Below are 19516 nucleotides of genomic sequence, written 5' to 3'. Positions count from 1 at the left end.
CCACCCACTCATGCCATCCTCTCTCACGAGAAGTAAATCATGTGCATGTTACAAAAGAGGAAATGGGGGCTCGGAGAGGTGAAGGGACTGATCCAGGATGCCGAAGCTACTGAAAGCACATCACGGATTCGAATCCAGGCCTTCTGAGCTCAGAACCTGTGCTTGCAACCATCGAGTCAATGGTGGCCCGAGCCATGACAGTTCTGAGCATACAAATGACAGCAAACGTTCAGTGAGCACACTCTGCACCCTAAGCGCATGCTGCCTGTGTATCCATTTAACTCTTGTGGGGAGGGGGCATTATCATCTCATTTTATGGAGAAGGAAACCGGGAGGCTGGACACCAGGACAATGGTGGGTGTTAACCGTGGGTGAGTCCCTCATCCCCCCGCCCACAACGTGCAAAGTGACAGCAAAGAGCAGACATGGCTGCTATTATTATTATTCCTTATTAACTCCTTAATTACTCCTTATTCCTTATTAATACACGACTTTTCAAAATTGAAACAGACTCTGAGTTTTCCTCCCACCAGGAGGTCAACCGTGACATTTCCTCTGAAACCAAGAGACAGCAAGCTAGAGAGGAAAACCATCATTCATTCACTCAACAAACACTTCACTGGTGCCCCTCAGAGGGCGTCACAAGTGCCTGAGCTCTTGGGACAAGGACAACTGGCTGGCTCCTAAATCCGTGGGGGACCTAGTAGGACCCGACCTCCCTCCAAGCCACCCCCACCCCCAGAGCATCTGCCAACCCGTGTGTGGCTGACAAGACGTCTCTGTCTTATGAGCATTTCCCCTCTGCTAACAGGTGCTACGAATCCACAGGCTTCTGGTGAAAGTCAGCGGAAGGCGCGCAGGACGGTTTGCTCACACAGGAGGCACCAACGCTGGAGCAACGAGTGAGCGCTTGGACATCTACACCTCATGCCACTCTCCTGCTGGAGAACTCACCACGACTCCCCCTGACCATGTGCTGACCGAACCAAGGCCATGTCCCTACCTGGCACTGGGAGACCTCTCTGTTCTGACCTCTGCCTGCTTTGTCACAACATGCCAGCCACATCGGTTTGCCCTCTGATTTACAAAAGCCTAGAAAATTCCTGCAGAAGAGAGTAGTTCACTGTTCCATCATCTGAAAAGTAAGCCACCCCGCAAGATGCTTAAAACCGTGCATGCCTCCATGAAGCCATGACACCACAGGCAGGCCTTAACCCTAGGAAATAACACCAAATAGCATTACTTAATGTATCTTGAGCACTATATATACCAAGCATGTTGTGAGTACTTAACATGCAGAAATGTTTAATCCTATGGCCACCCTATGAGGTAGGACTGTCATCTTCATCATCGTATAGACGAGAAAATCATGTAACCTGCCCATCATCACACCGCTAGGAAACAGCGGAGCTCGGTTTTGGCTCAAGAGCATGAGCTCCTACCTAGCTGACTAAAGGGATGTAGAGGATGTTCATCACTGAGTTACTCATAATAGCACAGAGCTGGGAGCAGCCTAAGGTATAATAAAATGGGAATAGCTAACTAAAGTACTGTACAAACATGGGATAGAATGCAATGCACCCATTTAAATGTCGGCATCCCTAACCCCTCACCATACCACCACTACTCCTCAAACCCACAGGGATGGATCACATTCCCTTTAAACTACTCCCAAACCCACCCATCCATCTCCAGCCCCCACTGCCACAGTCTTCCTTAATGTCATGTCTGGTCACAGAGCCAGCCCACCCCAGGAGAAGGCGTTGTGTGAAATGGGAAGAAACACCCCTTCCCTAAGACATCCCACTTCCTCTTGCCAGCAGCTGTCTTAGTAACACACTGATGATGGATCCCCATTTGAATGGTAGTCCCTAGAAGAGGTGCCCTTATGCAGTGCACAATCCTCACAACTGGACAGCCTGCCTACTATGATCTCCAAATCATCCTAAAGACAGTCAACAAATATCAATATAATACCCCCTTAGAATTAACCTACTGCAATCATGTCCATTAGAAAAAAAAAAAGTTGGTCTAGCATCCATAACTAACAAATAATTGCATAACTTGAAATTCATCCTATTTTAGATCATTCTCTTTTTACCGTGTCCTCATTGGCCAAAGATATTAACAGACAATATATGGAAGGAAGAATACACACGGCCAATAAACAAAAACATCACAGCTCTCACAGCAAAGGCGCGTGTAGTAAAGAGAAGTAGCAATTCAGCAAGTATTTTTTAATTTAAAAAAAAATGGCACTTCTGGGATGTGGTGAAACCATTCCGAACATGGGATTGATGGAAGTTTCAATTTGTACATTTCCAGAAGGTAATTAAAGCTCTCAAAACGACTATCCAAAATTCCGCTTTAGGAATAAACCCTAAGTACACAGCAATGGACACTCAGGTATAGAAGATTAGTTAATTAATCCTAAAAGTATTAGAGAAGATTCAGCGCAGCACTATTTGTAATAAAATCATAAGTAGCTTATGTTTATTGGCCTGCAATAAACTGGTGCTGTTATAATTACTCGACCTGTATTAACCCGGTTAGCCTTCCTGACAATACTGTGGGGTAGGAACCTTTGTTATTATCATCCTATACGCAAGGAAATGAAGACACAGAAGGGGGGGTGATGTGCCTAAGATCACAGAACAAGCAAGTAGCAAAGTTGGCATCTACACCTAGGAGATCCAGGGCCAGAGCGTGTGAACTCAGGTCCTGTGAAAGGCCTCCCTTTTTGATAATAGTCAAAAGTTGAAAAGGTTCGCCTCTCTATGTGAAAATATAGTAGGGAAAAAAAAAAAGAGTTTTGGGTGGAGGTCAACCTCACCAACCAACAGAACAACCCAGACCACATCATGGCACATGGCATGGTGAACTGTGCTGATATCAGTCGCTGGAGGCCTGGGGAGCTGCTCGTGGTGAGCAGAAAGAGCAGACTAGAAAGCCCTACCCAACAGAATCTATCCCCCCAAATGGTGTTGTTTGGAAGAAAAAGATGGTGCTTTGATATGGTGCCAGCGGACAACAAAAGAGCTCAAAAAGCCCCCTGACCTGTGGTCTTCTCAGTAAACACGACTTTGGACTCGGCGGTGAAGTTCTGTCCGGTGAGGATCATCTGCTGGCCCCCATAAACCAGGCAGCTGTCAATGTCTTGTCTCTCCACCATGGGCAGCTCGTGGGCGGATCGCTGGGCTGAGGGCAAGAGAGAAAGAAGTCACGGTGATGGCAGGACAAGTCCGCTCACAAGAGGCTTTCCGATTTCACGGCAAACAGACACGCTCTGCCCATCTTTGTCACCTGTTGTCATGGCAAACATGAAGCCATGGGTCCCGGCAACCACTGACTCTGGAAATGCCATGTCAACGTAAAAGTGCCCTAAGTTATTTGGGCTGGTTTTCTTCTAACAACACATTTTGTTTTCATGAACCAAGGGACAGAGACGTCTGTTCTCCTTGCAGGGAGGAGAAGCGAATGAGGTTTGGTCTTTATTTTATAAAAGGGCAAATCAGCTTTTTCATAAGAGAGTCCCTTGGCCCGGGTGTCCTCTCCTCGTGCACCTGATTGTCAACAAATTCTTGAAGGAATCATGCATGCTAAGCGCTAGGACCCAGTTCCTACGGGGTTTAGACATAGCAGCTTGGGACTTCACTGGCAATTCTGAACTGAGTCTTCGAAACAGCATGATTGCCCCATCATCTCTCTGAACTCACTTTCTAGGACCTCCCCTCCTCCCCACTCCCAACCGCCTGGCTCACTGTTTCAGCCATACTTCTAGAATGTGCTTAAAAAAAAAAAAAGATTTTATTTATTCATGAGAGAGAGAGAGAGAGAGTCAGAGACATAGGCAGAGGATAAGTAGGGTCCCTACAGGGAGCCCGATGTGGGACTCGATCCCAGGATCCCAGAATCAAGCCCTGAGCTGAAGGCAGATGCTCAACCACTGAGCCACCCAACTGCTCCACTTCTGGAATGCTCTCAATGTCTCTCCAACACACTCAGCACACTCCTATCTTTGAGTGCTTGTACTTTCTAGTCCCTCTCTCTAGAAGGTTATTCCTGTTACTCCCATCTTCGCTTCATGTAGGTTTCTCCTCCAACGCCCCCTTCTCAGAAAGGCTTCCTTACCTCCTACTCCTCTACGTAGCCTCCTGCCTTCAAGTTAGTTCCCATCCATCCATCCATGTCTCTCTCTTCCTCTCTCCCTTTATCTTGCAAGACCCTGTTTTATTAGTTCACCTGTCTTTCAAATCTCTCCCCACTAGAAGGTATGCCCCCAGGAGGGAGCCCTGCTGTAATCCCAGGGCCAGGACCAGTGCCTCAGACTTAGTAGGACGTACTCAGGATGGATGGACTGATAAAAAGACTGATGGATATACATGAATGTGGATATATCTCAATATATCTTAATACATACCTATCAGACTCTCTACCTATATCCTCATCTGTATATATGATGAATGAAAGATGGAGACACAGGACAGGCCGATGCTAAGCACCAAGCCACAGTGATATAATACTTGAAAATGCTCAAAGTAACCTTCGGAGGAAGGAAGCATTAAAATTATTCACATTTGCCTACAGAGAAAACTAAAGCTAAGAGAAGTCAGGCCACCCCTTGACCAAGGGACTCAGATTTGAATCCTCAGAAGCTGCTTTGTCCCAGCTCTAGACCTCCATCCCTTGCTCACTCCGGCCAGCCACCGATTTTTCTGGAAGACAGGTTGCAAGAGAGAATGAAGACCCTCTCCAGCCACGTTTCCCGGGCAGGGTGAGAAACAAGTCCCAGTCAGCGAGAGAGACCCATCTGCTCAGGCCTCGCCTTAGCAGCGTGGGCCGCAGAGGCTGGCCCTCCCCTCGTGAGTCAGCCCGAGCTCCTGGCGTTCCTCCCAAGCCCAAGAACTGGGCAGAGGGCCAGCCCTTTCTGTGCCAGGGGCCCGAGGACCTCCCCATCCGGGAGCTATGGCAGGCAGCAGCCCGAGCCTAACCCTTCCCTCCTGGCCGGCCTGCACCTCCAGGTGGCCGAGCATCCCCTTCCATCTCTCCTGAACCTGGCTCCTTCTGGAGTAACCGTGCGTTTGGCAACATTTCAGCAGTCAATTGTGGACCAGCCACATGCTCCCAGACACTTCACCTTGAAAGTGCAACCCAATGACTCACAATGATCCCCTGCTGGTTTCGCCCCCTGCCCGGCTCAGCCCAGGGACCAGCCAGCCGGTGCTGTTCCAAGGGGCTGCCAGTTAAGAGTATATATTAAAAAGGCCTCTCTGCAGAAGCTGCTAATCTCTCCCACATGGGCCGGGTTATTAATCCCTTCTTTCAATATAGGAGTTTTGTATGACTTCCTAATTGAGCTGCCACAAATGGAGATTTATTAGCAGTGAAAACAGCAGTTGCATCGCCTAGGAAAGCAGGCCCCAACTTTTAAGATCTGCCTTTGATGAGTTTGGGGGGCAGCTGGGGGGCTTCTGGCCCCAGGAATGGGTGGGGAGGCGGCAAGAGCCATCCCTCCCATTTTGCAGGTGGAAAGCCTTAATCATCACTACTGGGAGAGTCAGCCAAGGGCTCGCGGCCAGCCGGGCCGGGGACTGGCCGTGGCCGTGACTCTCCGCTCTGGGGAGAGGCTGGCCCGGATGGCTGCTCTGTGAATCACTGTGCAATGCTGTGAACACCACGGTCTCCTTCCTGGAGCAGCTTCACCGCTTCTCCCTGCAGAGACTCACAACATTCTCTCCCTCGGCCACACTTGCATTTCCCACTCCTTCGCCTGAGCTGAAGGAAAAGACTGTTTTCTTAAACAATAATTTAAAGAGAGAGAACCAAGAGTCTAGCCCAGCTCCCTGTACTTTCTCCTCTGTTTTCCAGTCCTGAACCGAGATGAGCATTACCCAGACCCTGTCAGAAATGCAGAGCCTCGGGCCCCACCCCAGGCCTAAGGAATCCGCATGATTGTTAGGCACTGCCAAGTCTGAGAGGCACTCTTACCCCTGAGGGCTCATTTGAATGAGCCAGGAAGTTTAGAGAATACTGGCACTCAGGTCCTAATTCTAGAGCAGGGGTTCTCAGCCTGGGTACTATTGCCATGTGGGCTAGAGCTGCCTCTGCTGTGGGCCCCTCCCCCCCCAGCACCTCCACCCACTGGCTGCCAGCCGCACCCCTCCCTGTGGACAACCAGAAGTGCCTCCAGACATCATGGTAGATGGCCCCCTGGGAAGGAGGAGGCCGAAATCATCCCTAGTTGAGAACCACTGTTTTAGAGGTTCTGTCTTCAATGCTCTGAGGGAAGGTCAGCAACAGAGATTTAAAAAAAAAAAAAGAATAATCCCTAATGATTCATCCCAGTGGGTCCCACAAGGTATGATTTGCTATACCATCAATGGCAGATTAATGCAGGACCCTGGAAGCCAAAGGAGAATTCTTGGTTTACTGCTGTTTGGGCTCTGGGGTCAGAAAGACACAGCTTCAAGGCTTGCCTCTGCTCCCTCCCTGCTACGTGACCCAGGTCACAGGTCACGTCACCTCTCTGGATCACTGATGCCACCTCAGTAAAATCCAACCCGTACCTGCCCTCGTGGATCTGCTGCAAGCAGTACCAGAGAACATACCACATGGGAACACGGGTGGGGGCAGCACACACCCAGTAAGATAGCAAGTATCGATAACCCAAATATCCATCAATGCACAACTGGATGGACCCATACAGAAGTACGATTCGGCCGTGGGAAGGAACATACACCCATGTAATGCTGAGCCTTGAAATGTTATGCTAAACGAAAGGCGCCAGACACAAAAGCACAACTATTCTGGGATCCCGTGTAGGCACACTGTTCACAATGGGTGAATCCATTGAGATGGAAAATAGGTGGCTGCCAGGGTCCGGGGAGTAAGTGCCAAGGAGTATGGGGTTTCTTTTAGGGGGGATGGACAAGCTCTGTGACTAGGTGGTGGTGGTGGTGGTAGCACAACATCAGGAGTGTCCTGAGCGCCGCAGAATTATCCACCTGAAGGTGGCTTAAATGGCACATTTGGTGATGTGTATTTTATCACAATAAGAAAAAAAAATCTACTGTAAGACAAAAGCACTCAGCTGGGGCCTAACACACTGTTCGAGAAACGATGCCTTACTACCATCAACTTTTCAAATGCTGCTCTCTTACCTAGACATATTCTAAACATTTTCTCATTTGTGATCTTTTTAAACTCTTCAGTGACAGCCCTACCGGAGTCCCAAGGAAGACGCTGTCAGCGCCACCGTACAGAGAGAGGAAGAGACGCTCGGCGCTCACTCCACCCGGGGGGCAGCCGCGGCTCGGTTGAGGGCTGGAGCGCTGGGGGGTCCCGGGGCCTAGCTAGGGTGACCCTCGCGTGGGGCTCCCCTAAGTCGGTTCCCCATCTGCAAGCTGCAGCTGTTCACAGTCCAGGGGAGAATTCACAACACGTGTATTCGGCTCAGTACCTTTCACAAGGTGACCGATACTAAACCCTGGAGTTTCTTGAGCCGTTTCCACGCGTGAGGCGCTGGCTCGGGGTTGCTGTCTTAGAGCCTTTACTTCACGGAGACCGTGCCAACCACATCCCACGTGTCTACAGGTGCTACTGCACCCACTCCTGCTGTTCCTGGTGGATCCTGAGCCAGAAGCCAGATTTCTCAACCTTGACGGCCAGAGTTGCTCAAACTAATGCTCCCAGGTCCCCGGCAGCCAGATTACCTGGTTGGAGGAGGCACTTAATAAACATGCGGATGCTCAGCTCACACCTTCAATCTCCTGCACCCAAACCTTCCTAGAATTTGCATGGTAACAACCTTTCCAGGCGACTTGTCGTACACATCTGTTTGAGAGCCAACATTGACACTGAAGAGGCCACCTGGGGACAAGGGGACCTCCTCCAGGGGATGCCCCCGCATCCTCAGAGAGCCCAGAGGTAAAGCAAACAAATCCAATTAGGCTCTGAAAGAGGAACTGAAGAGAGGCAAACAGCAACCAAAATTACCCTCCTGGGCTCCACTTCCTCCTCTCTCTCTGATGCAACCTCTCGCACCTATGGCTGCTAATTGGAATGACACCATCCAGGACCCGTGAGAGGTCTCTCTGGGAGCAGGGGCTCACACCAAACCCCCATCAGCCCCCGCTGACTCTCATTCAGCCTTTCAACCATTAGAGGTTCCAGACCGTCCAAACCATACACCCTGCCCTGCTCTACCCAGACCAGGGGCTGCCGTTTTCAAGCCATCCTGAGGACCCGGCTCCAGCCCCTGCGTGACGTCTAGACCCTCGGCTCCACATTAAGCTTCTAGGTGGCCCTCACCAAGAGACTTCCCTGGGCTTCCCGCCTGCCCCCAGATTCTGGTGCGTCATAAAGGGGCTTGGGGCTCCTGGGTTTTACAAGCTCTGAATCAACAGGGCACTGTTGGTTTAACCAGTTGGGGTGTTTGCTTTTACCAGCAATAGGGGCTGATGCGGAGCCAAGCGGCAGCAACAGGGGAAATTCACACGGGTGCGGGGTCCTGCAGGTCCGCCCAATGCAGCCTGGGAATGGGGGGCATCGCTGCTTGCCTGTCTTCAGGGTGCCCCATCATTGGGGTGTGTGGCCAAGAATTACGATCTACCCAAAAAAACCTCAGGAGACAGGCAGGAGAAGCTGGTCGGAGAAATCTGATTCTGCAGAGTGGGTGGATTCTGCTAATAATAGTGAGTAATTACAGCTGCCATAGAGAGTGCCTCCGATCCCAGCCACTTCACATATACATTTTTTGGTTGATGTTATAAAACACACATGAGGAGGCAATTTAGGGCCATGGATAAAAGGATGTTGCCAAGTGAATGCCCGAGTCCAAAGCCCAGCTCAGTAACCTCTGAGCATTGGGACCTTGAGCAAGTCACATAATCTCTCTGGGTCTCTCTTGCCTCATCCCTAAAATGGGAGTAATCATAGCACCAACCTCATAGGGCTGTTTGCAGATTAAATGAATCAATGCACAGGAAGCATGTAGCATTTTGTCAGGCTCAATGAATGTTGTTTACATTTATTTTTGCTGCTGAACTTCATGAGACCACTAAGTGAGAATTATTCCCGTCTTGGTGTTGGGGGCACAGCATCTCCCATAGGAAAAGCAGTATGCCGGAGAGCTCACAGCTAAGTAAGGCAGACAAGCAGAATCTGAACCTAGACTGTGGGACTCTACCCTGAGGGGCCCCTTTTGAGTAAAGGCTTTCCCGGTGGGACAGCTGCCAGCCAGCCCAGGCAAGGGGGGGGGGGCTCCCATCAGTCTCACCCTGGCCCGAGCACTGACCACCCCTGGCCATGGCGCTCCAGCTGCTGTACATCCTTCTCCTTGCTACATCAGGCTGTCATCCTTGGCTGTGAGCCTGGCCCAGCTCAGAATCCAGTGCTGACTCAGGCCTCGCCTGAGACCCGCCCCATAGGTCCCTCAGCCCCTGCCCTGGAGATTCCCGGGTATTCCCAGGGAAGCGGAAGGTGGGACAGCAATCCTCCCTTATGTGGGGTTCACCCCCGTGAGAGACCTGTCAGCATTCACCCCACAGGAGTGGGGTCCGGTCTGCACAAATACATGGAGCCTGCAGTGCATGTGACCACCTTCTAACTCTGGGCCTCATGGGGCTTTCTCACATGCAAAAGTAACATGTACCCTGCAGGGCCGGTATATGTCATCACACTGAACCCACCAAGCACTAAGGGCCACAGTGGGCACCATGACCTTTCTTGCTTGCTCAGATATTACTCTCCCGTTCCAATGTGCTAACAGGTGGCCTCTTCAGAATATTCCCATATATCTCCATTATAACAAGACCCTTCCTGAGGGTGGCATGAGTCTCCATTCGACTGATGAGCTTTCTAGGCACTGAGGGACCCAGGCAGCTTGGACCCTTTCATCAAAGGACATGGATGTCACCCCAAGCTCTGCCCCTCTCCTTGCCAGCAGTGTGGCTGCAGCAAATCACAAAATGCTTCTGAACCTCAATCCACTAGAAGAAAAGCTCCAAGAAGGCAGCATTTCATGCCTCAAACACTCACTGGCACCTGTCAATAAATGCTTCTGAATGAATGAATTGAGCAAGTCTTTAAGGTGAGCCTTGCAAGGCCATGAGGAGGCTAGAAACAAGTCAATACATGTGAGAGCCATGGGCAACTTTGACCTTTCAATCAGGTTGGTTTTGCCTTCCCTGCCGCTGCATAACTAGCTCAGTAAGGGGCCATAACCTTTGGTCAGATAACCGTATCAATCAGCAGGGAAGCCTCCTCTATCCCGGGCCCCTTCCCCTAAACCTTCATTCGCCACCTGACCGACCCACTCCACTGGCCAGATAACCATCCAGGTCCCTTGTCAGCAGTACGGTGTGCTGCTTGGTGCTAGCTCGCCTGAAACAATTAGCGATTGTTGAACACCCACACCTGCTATTGCTGCCTAGGCTATGGTTCTCTTGGCAGTGACAGAGTGGCAGTCAGAGGTGTATGCAAAGCTGCCCTGTAGAGCCATGGGAAGGGCTGTAAACAAGCATGTGTGAGACATACTACAGGAGAGTATGGGTTATCTCACTGACACCTACTATATGATACACACACACACATTTAGCCCCCCACAAGTGCCAAGAGATAGGCATGACCACTATCCCCATTTTACAGATGAGGAAACTGAGGCACAGAGTTTTAAGTAACTTCCTGAGACTATATAGCTACTAAGTGGCAGAGGCAGGTTTTGAACCCAGGCCCAGACCTAAACACCAGCCTAAACTGCTTCTCCCCATCATGGAGGTTTCTGGTGTTTCCGAAATGTGGCTTCTTGGCTCAGAAGTCTCCTTGGAAAGCAGGGGCTGACAAAGGCCTGGCCTACCCACTCTCTGCCTAATGCCCAAATTTCACTCAAGATTTACTGCTACGGGAGCTCAGGGGAGACAATCTATTGCCATGGGTGGGAGGGCATCCACAGGCCTATGAGGGTTGCTGAGCTGATCTCTGGTTTATGTGAGATGATGCCAATCTTGGGTGCAGCCCAAATTAATCTGTTACTGGTGATACACCTCCACGTTGGTGTCCTGAGATCCCGCACAATGTGGATGTCATGCTGGTTCGGTCCCTTGCTAGCTGTGTGACCACAGGCAATTTATGTAACTTCTCTGTTCTTCAGTTTTCCCAGCTGTGAAATGGGAACACACACTGAGTTCGCAGTGTTTTTGATGAACCAACAGCAACACAGAATGTGCTTGACTCACAGTAAGTGACTGATCATTTTTCCTCTTCCTTTACCTCTTCCCTGCTGGTCCTGTCGTCTCCCTTCTACCTTCATTTGGTCTTACTAACATCTACTGTGTACCTGGCACTGTGCTAAACAAATTTGAAAACATAGATCCCATCATGTCAGTCCCCTACTTAGAACTCAAGACTTCCTGTTTCATTTCGAATAAAATCCAAGTCCCCAGCTTCATCTCAGGTCTCTCCTGACCCCTCTTCACTCCACACAGCCTCCCTAGCTGCTCTTCTGTTTCCTGAAGACCCAGCGCTCATCCCTGTCTCAGGGCCCTTGCACTTACTGTATCCTTCCACTAGGCCATGCTCCCCAACTACTCAGTCCCAGGTTAATATGAAACTTCTTCCAAGAGGTCTCTCCTGATCAGCACACGCAACCCTGCTGCTCCCTGCCCCCAAGTCACCAACACATGGTCCTTGTTATTTTCATCATCATGCTTAGCTGTGTGAAATGATGGTTTTCATTACTTGTTTATTGTTGGTTTTCCCTACTAGAATGTGACCTCCATGAGGGCCAAGACTTTGTTTTGATCACTGTTTCATCCTTAGTGCCTAGAACAGTATATCATGCACTCCAAATATATTTCTAAGTGGAAAAATCCACGTTAAAAAGCCCACAGGAATTATGTTGGTCCTCCCGGATTCTGGCAGAAGCAGGTAGACAAGTTAAGCAGCCTTGCTTCATGAAGCAAAGGAGGGAATATGCCAGAGTGGTCCCACTGAGTCTAAGGTCTTTCCTGAAGCAACCCTGCATGATTGCCTGCCGAGGAGACTGAAATGGAGCAATGAAGGAACACTGATGAGGGAAAGAACACGGTTGGGTTTTCTAAGCTCCTGCTTTCAGAAAAGGGCATATGAAACAAGCAGATTTCCAGATGGTGAACCATGGACCTCAACCCTACCTCACACCCTACACAAAAATTAGCCTCAGATGGAGTATAGCCCTAAGCCTAAAAGCCAGAATCAAAAAGCTTCTAAAAGAAAACATAATACCTTTGCTTCCTTCAGACAGCTAGAGATTTGTTGGGGGGATGCAAAGAGCACTAATCCCAAAGGAAAAGAAAATGATAAATTAGGGCTTCATCAAAATAAAACAGCGATGCTCGTTACGAAAATAAACAGGAAAGCCACAGACTGGGGAAAATCGTCATAACACATACATTGACAAAAGACTCCTATCCACAGGACACAAACAACTGCTGCGTAATAACAATAAAAATATGAGTAACCCAACAGAAAATGGGCAAAAACTTTGAATGGACACTTCACTAAAGACACTGAAACAGCCAATAAGCACACAAACTGGAGTCTAGCATCCTGGGTCACTGGAGAAATGCAAGTTATGCATAAAGAGGTACAGTTCAGGCTCTCTGTAATGGCTACTAGTAGAAAGACTGGCAAAATCCAACACCAGGGACACCTGGCTCAGTGGTTGAGCATCTGCCTTCAGCTCAGAGCATGATCCCAGGGTCCTGGAATCGAGTCCTGTGGGGAGCCTGCTTCTCCTTCTGCCTATGTGTCTGCCTCTCTCTGTGTGTCTCTCATGAATAAATAAATAAAATCTTTAAAAAAAATCCAACACCAGCGAGGATGTGGTGCAAATGGAACTCCCATGCACTCTTGCACAGAGTATAAAAGGATTTAGAAAATACATAAGCTGGAACATATCTTTCCACCCGTGAAGCAGCAAATCCATTCCCAGGTATTCACCTGGGAGCAGTGAAAGCATTTGTCCACAAAAGACCCGGAACGAGAAGGTTCGTGGCAGCCTTCTCCTCAGCACCCAAACCCCGCCTGCAAGCCAAATGTCTATGAATGGTAAATAAACGAGCATTATAGTCACACAATTGAATAGTGTTTGGCAAGAAAAAAGAATAGACTATCAAATCACACGATAATAGCAATGGATCTCAAAACCACCGTGCTGAGCAGAAACCGCCAGACACAAGAGTACATGCTGTATAATTCCATTACATGAAGTTCCAGAACGGGGAAAGCTAAGCTACGGTGATAGGAATCAGAACAGCGGTTGCCTGTGTGCGCGACTGGGGAGGAGGCGCTGGCTGACGGGGTACGAGGGCCCTTCCAGGAGGGAAGGAAATGTCCTGTGTCTCGTTTCGAGCTGTGGTCACCCAGGTACTGTGAATTGTCAAAAATCATTCAGCTGAAGACTCGCAGTCTGCACCATTTCTTGCATCTTAATTATACCTTAGTAAAACACAGATATGTCACGAAATGGGAGAGAACGAAAAGAGCTGGTGAGAAAATCCACGTTCTGGTCCCCATCATATACCCAACTCCCCAGTTCCTGCAAAAGGATCAAAGCGAATTTCCATCCTGTGCTGGGAGCAGGTTAAGACTTAGTGGAAAACTGCTTTTGGTGCTTTCTGAAACTCGATTGACAGGCCCCTTCGGGTCAGGAAGAAAATCCACGGGGAGGTTCTCATGGGACAAGGCCTCTGCACCTGTGGAGAGCCCCACTCCGTCCCCTCGCTGCCTTTCTCTCCCCCAGGCAGCCTGGAAATGCTTGTTTTCACTATTTCTTTTTTTAAAACAAACATTCTAGAGATAGAGATAGTTGCTCTGTGCCAGGCCCGGGCTGACACCCTCTGGTCTCCATCCTTACATGAGAGAGACTGGTAAGTAAACTGGGTTGTCAGCACAGAGTGGGGGCCCAATGCCCCGTGGGGTCAAGGCAAGCATCCTTCTTGAGGGGCCAAGTGAAGAGCAGCCTTGGATGACGAGTAGTGAACCCAGTGACTAGAGGGTGGGAGGGGTGGGGGAGGCAAGGTCAGAGAGCCTCATGCTTCTCACAGCAAAACCACCGTCGACCTCCACTTAAAAGTCTCCCTGTGGGGCACCTGGGGGGCTCAGTGGTTGAGCATCTGCCTTCAGCTCAGAGCATGATCCCAGGGTCCTGGGATCAAGTCCCACATTGGGTTCCCCACGGTGAGCCTGCTTCTCCCTCTGTGTCTCAGCCTCTCTCTGTGTGTCTCTCATGAATAAATGAGTAAAATCTTCAAAAAATAAAATAAAAGTCTCCATGCACAGACCCCACCACTGACCAGCAGACTTGCCATCTCTGGGTGGGGTTTGGGCACCATATTGTTTTTTTTAAGAACTCCCCAGGTGACTCCAACATGCAGCCAAGTTTGAACCAGTGTTCTGGATGGAGGGGACAGGATGGGCAAAAGCCAAGAAAGAAGTCAGAGAAAGATCCTAGTGGGTTTGGGAACTGAGGGACAGAGAAGGAATGCAGCGGAGGCAGTGTCCTGGGTTGAACAGAGCCCCAGCCAAAACCTTCCAGCCACCCAGAACCCCACTGTATTTGGAAATATGATCTTTGAAGGTGTAAATAAATTAAGGATGGAGGGCAGATCACACAGGAGCAGCGAGGGCCTCGAATCTCATAAGAATGTCCTTATAGGAGATGGACAAGGACACAGGGAGGAGAGGGGCATGTGAACAGGAGGCAGAGATGAGAGTGATGCTCCCACAAGCCGAGGAGTATGAGACTGCTGGGCTCCAAGGAGGAGCCTCCAGAAGGAACAACCCTGCTGACACCCTGATTCTGGGCTCTGGCCTCCAGGACCGTGAGAGAACAGACGTCTGCCGTCGTAAGCCTCCCTGTCTGGGGCATCCAGGCATGCCAGTCCTAAGGAAGTCCTACAAGAGGGACCCAAGGGCTCAAGCACCACAAGAAACTAGCAGTTGAAGCTGAGAACACAGAGGAGCCCTGAGGAAAGGAGAACTGTCCCATCTCAAGGCTCCGGAGGAGGGAAGACACCGGCCCTGCGAGCCCAGTGTGTGCTTGCCATCGGGGAAGACCAGGGTGTTCCCCCAGATCTCTCCCATGTCCTCGGAGAAGTGGGAGGTACCCAGAGCCAGGGAGACTGGAGAAGCTTCAAAATAGGCTCTGCTGGGGCACCTGGGTGGCTCAATGGTTGAGCATCCCCCTTCGGCTCAGGGCGTGATCCTGGGATCCTGGGATCAAGTCCCCCATCGGGCTCCCCTCAGGGAGCCTGCTTCTCCCTCCGCCTGTGTCTCTGCCTCTCTCCTTCCTGTATCTCTCATGAATAAATAAATAAAATCTTTTAAAAAAAATTGGCTCTGCTGACAACCACGGGAGGGAACTAAAAGTATGTCCTTGGCCATACCAAAGGATCTCATAGAAACAGAGAAGTAATGTGGATATAGAAAGACATGGATTGCCTGTCTGCGCAAAGGGGAGAGTTGACCTCTGACATGCTGACCTGTGAATAAACAAATGTAAGGAATTGACTTTTCTAGCAAATTAGTCACTTTCCAAAGAGTGGCCTTCAGTAGTTTGTTCAAGTTTGGTTTTGGGGTTTTTGTTTTTGTTTTTCTTTTTTTTTGTTTTGTTCTTTCGCTAGAATCTGAGAGCTTACCCTTGATCCCCAAGACATTATTACATAAGTGGCCCCTCTGAAGTAAGCAAGCTAGCCTTGCAAATAAGTACCAGCCCATGGAGTGTTTTTCTTACCAACTCACCTTCCCCACAGGGTATACACTAAGTCAACCAGTCAATAAATATTTATTGTATAAATACTGTGTCAACACAGGCTACAGACTAAGTGCCAATAAATATTTATTGCACATCTCCCTAAGGATCATTATTAGTCAATAAATACGTGTAGAACTATCAGGCACCGGTCTAGGCAAATAGGACACAGAAGGCAATAAAAATGACAAGATTCTAAGAGAGAGAGAGAGAGAGAGAGACCAACCAACTGGTGGTTTAGTCTGGAACTGCAAGAAATGGTGGTGTTCTAGAAACCTTAAGAAGGTATTTCATAGAACTGGAAAGCTGGAGACTCTGGCTCTGCTACCTACTGAGTAAAAATGAGTGAATCACTCTACCAAGAAAGTCTGTTTCCTTATCTGTCAAAGGGGGAGGTAGCTGAATCAGCCAAATAGAGGGAAAAAACCCTATGTGCAAGGTTGTCAAACAACTTTATAACACCCTGAAGACCTTACCAGAGCTGTATGTGGTTCAATGGTGATCCTTAAACTTAAAAAGTCTCAGCTCAACAGGAGACACATTGACCTCAGGGACCCAAGATGGAGAGGGACAGGGGCTCCGGCATGTGTTCTCTCCTGAGGCCTCCTGCTCCCCACCTTGCTACAAACCACAGCCCCATCCTGTAGTGTGACTCACTTGCCAGAAAGAGGAGACCTTATCTTCTCAAAATCCCCCAAATTACTGAGGAAGAGCCTGAATTTCCTTCCCAAAACATCTCGAGATGTTCAAAACCAACAGTGGAGTAGGGCAGCCACCATGACTAGCACTCAGGGGACAGGGGTGGGGTCTGCTGGGTAGAAGAGGGGAATTCCAATGTTTCTGCGCTGACGTTTTCAACACTTGTTTTCCCTTGTTGTCTGCTATTGGGTCTTTCTCATCTAACATCAGAGGATAGGCTCACCACTGCGTTCAGTCTAATCCACATCGTGACTTGCAAGGCTGGAAGAAATCACAGGGCCCCTTCATCTTTTTCCAAAGACCAACCAAGACCAAGTTCTGGCTCCACTCCCAAAGAGGGCCCACGCTCTCTCCTCCCTGGCTTCTAGTCCTGAGGGCCAGACCTCCTCAACCCTCTCTGCATAAGATATTCATGCTTTTGCTTTACTCATTAATGTCTGATTAAGACTACCTCTGATTAATCAAAACCACATGAAGATTTCCTCTGATCCACACAGTAGTTTGAATTTGTTACTGTTTTTTAAAAATCAGGAGATTTTTGGTTTGTCTGACAAAGTCAAAGGATCTGGCCGCCTCTAGTCTACATGCCCGCGTGGAAATATTGGCTGGGGTGGCATAAAGGCAGCCCGTTTAGGTGGGGAACATGTCCTTCTGCTCCCTGGTCTCCACCACTCCCTACTGCTACCCACCAAAAGCCACTCTGCTCCTCCACGTGACCCCCCTGGCTTCTGCCGGCAGCAGATTTCTGTGACACCAAGTTATGGTAAAATGTCCAGCAAAAAGGAAAAAGAATCCTGAGACATAATTGAATACAGAACACGACTGTAACAACATAAAAAATACTCTTAGAAGAGACTAAAAAAATCATATAAACAGCTTTGGTTTCCGCAACAACGTTTACGTTTTCTTCTTTATGCTTTGGCAAATGATTTGCGAACTCTCAAACCCTAAGCAGACAGTAAGTTTTGCCATGTCCGACTACAAAACTTGCCTCGAGTCCCCATGAATGAGCTCAAAGCAGCTTCTTCTTTCGAAGCCTGATGAGAACTGAGCCAGTTTCTGCTCGGGGCCCTTCCACACAGCAGGTCTCAGCCATTGCACACTGGATTATTCTAAGATTCCCCTGCACTTTTGTTTGGGCATCTTTCCCTGTTCAAATCCCAGCCCTGCTGGGACAAGTTAGCCAACCCTTCAGCTCTCTCCCACCTCTTCTGTAAAACGAGCATCATGGTACCAGCCATTGCCAAAGACTGCTGTGAAGATTCCACGAGCTATCGAGTGCTGAGTGCTCAGCACTGTGACCAGCAGCGTCACCGTTCAATAAGCGAGAGCCACCGGGAGACCCTTCTGATTGAAATGAGAGGCCAGGAAAAGAAAACGAGGACGCTGTGTACAGTGAACTCACTCCTACTGCATCAACCTTTTTTAAGACCAAATCATTTATACATTTCAAATCTTCTAAACAAAGCTGTAGGCTACTCATTAGCTGTATTATTTTTTTAATTTCCTGTGAGACCACAGAACCTTCCACAAGTAAACAGAAGCAGAGAGAAATCGTTACATGTGCTCTGTCTCTGGGCCCTATGGTCCTCCTGGGCCCCCTGTGGACCCTTGTGGGTCCGGGGTAGTCTTGCTGGGCACCTTGCCCAGGGTGGACAGTCACAGCCGACCCTGCCCAAAGCCCAACTTACAGCACTCGATGGGGTTAGATGCTGTCTGCAGGGAGACGATCCTCCCGCTGGACTCTGGGATGTGCACTCGGAAGACCAGCCGCACCCGCGTGTTCTTCCTGCCAATGTCCGTCTCACCCTTCCGCAGCTCGATATCAGCGTTCCTAAGCTTCAGGATCCCCGCACAATCAATGCTGCCAGGAGGTGGAGAACCCCATTTAGAACTGACCATCTCGGTGAAGAGAAGAGATCACCCATGAAACCACCTTACTCAGTTAACCAAAATAATACCACCAGCTATGGTGGATGGGGAAGGGCAGTGGCTGAAGTCCATTGATAAATATTTCATCCAAGAGCTGATGCCCAGTTGGGGGTAAAACACTTCCAAAGTCAGGAGTGAAATTCCCTAGTGGAAATTACTCTCCAGTGGAGATTTTTTCCTGCCAGTTTTTCTACTCTCAACATTATCTGAGAAACCCAAATATGCAACTGGTCAAATTGATTATAGACTATTCACTAGATAAAGAGTGGTGTATCAACATTAAGGATCTTTAATTTGATAAATGTACTGTGGTTACGAAGGAACGCAGTCTTGTACTGAGGAAATGCACACTCAGGCATCTAAATGTAAAAAAGTCACTGTGTTTGCAACTAACTCTCAAACAGCTCAGGAAAAGCCGAAGAGTGAAGGGAATAATAAAGGAAGTTGGAAAACATTCGTGATGGACAAATGTGAGTGAACAGGAGACAGGAGTTCTTTGTAAAATTCTCGTGGTTTGGAAGTTTGATATTATTTTCTAATAAAGAGTTTGTTTTAACTCTAATACATGGGTGCAATGTCTCCCAAATTTTAGCTATATTGCTATCACTTTGTGAATTTCAGCCTTTCCGCATCATCATTTAATAATTTTCTTTAGGCCAAACACATTTTAAATGTCAATAAATTTAGCCTCATCCCAAATAAGACAATCCAAAGATATATGTGTTCTCCTCCTGACACTTTTTAAACAAATCTTTAAGGGTCCATCACAGAGTGGGAAGAACCATCCATGGTTTCTTCCACCAACTTCAGAGTCCCCTGTCCCAAATCCCTGCCACTTGGCCCCACTTTCTTCCCCGTAAAGACCCATCACCCTTGGCCCACAGCCCTTACGTCGCCCTCATGTTGTTTTTTGGCTCCAGAGGGATCTCCAGGACTTTGGTGTTGCCCACAATCTTCTCATAGCTGGTGGTAGTGACGGTTTTTCCTGTGATCCGGTGCACCTGGTAGAAGGCATGGGGCTTAAGGATCCGCTCATCAGCTGTCCCAATGAAGATCTGAAGACCCAGGGGCTTGTTTTCCATGTAGCCATGGAGC

The 19516-nt window shown here is 48.9% G+C and overlaps 1 protein-coding gene across 6 annotated transcripts in view; it reads right to left on the bottom strand.

The window, feature by feature from the left end:
- NFATC2 (nuclear factor of activated T cells 2) overlaps window positions 1–19516 on the bottom strand; it is a 161476-nt gene that overhangs the window by 60717 nt on the left and 81243 nt on the right. For all 6 annotated transcript variants that reach the window (XM_055304474.1, XM_055304488.1, XM_055304458.1 and 3 more), the window contains exons 4-6: window positions 19313–19515; window positions 18181–18353; window positions 3058–3198 (exon numbers count right to left, since the gene is read on the bottom strand). In XM_055304474.1, the coding sequence (XP_055160449.1) occupies window positions 3058–3198; window positions 18181–18353; window positions 19313–19515 (517 nt within the window). The remainder of the gene's footprint in view (window positions 1–3057; window positions 3199–18180; window positions 18354–19312; window position 19516) is intronic.

This window comes from Nyctereutes procyonoides, unplaced genomic scaffold (genome assembly GCF_905146905.1).
Source record: "Nyctereutes procyonoides isolate TBG_1078 unplaced genomic scaffold, NYPRO_anot_genome, whole genome shotgun sequence".
In the NCBI taxonomy this organism is placed as follows: Eukaryota; Metazoa; Chordata; class Mammalia; order Carnivora; family Canidae; genus Nyctereutes; species Nyctereutes procyonoides.
Note: the sequence above shows the minus strand (reverse complement) of the source record. Positions and strands in the feature narration are given on the sequence as shown.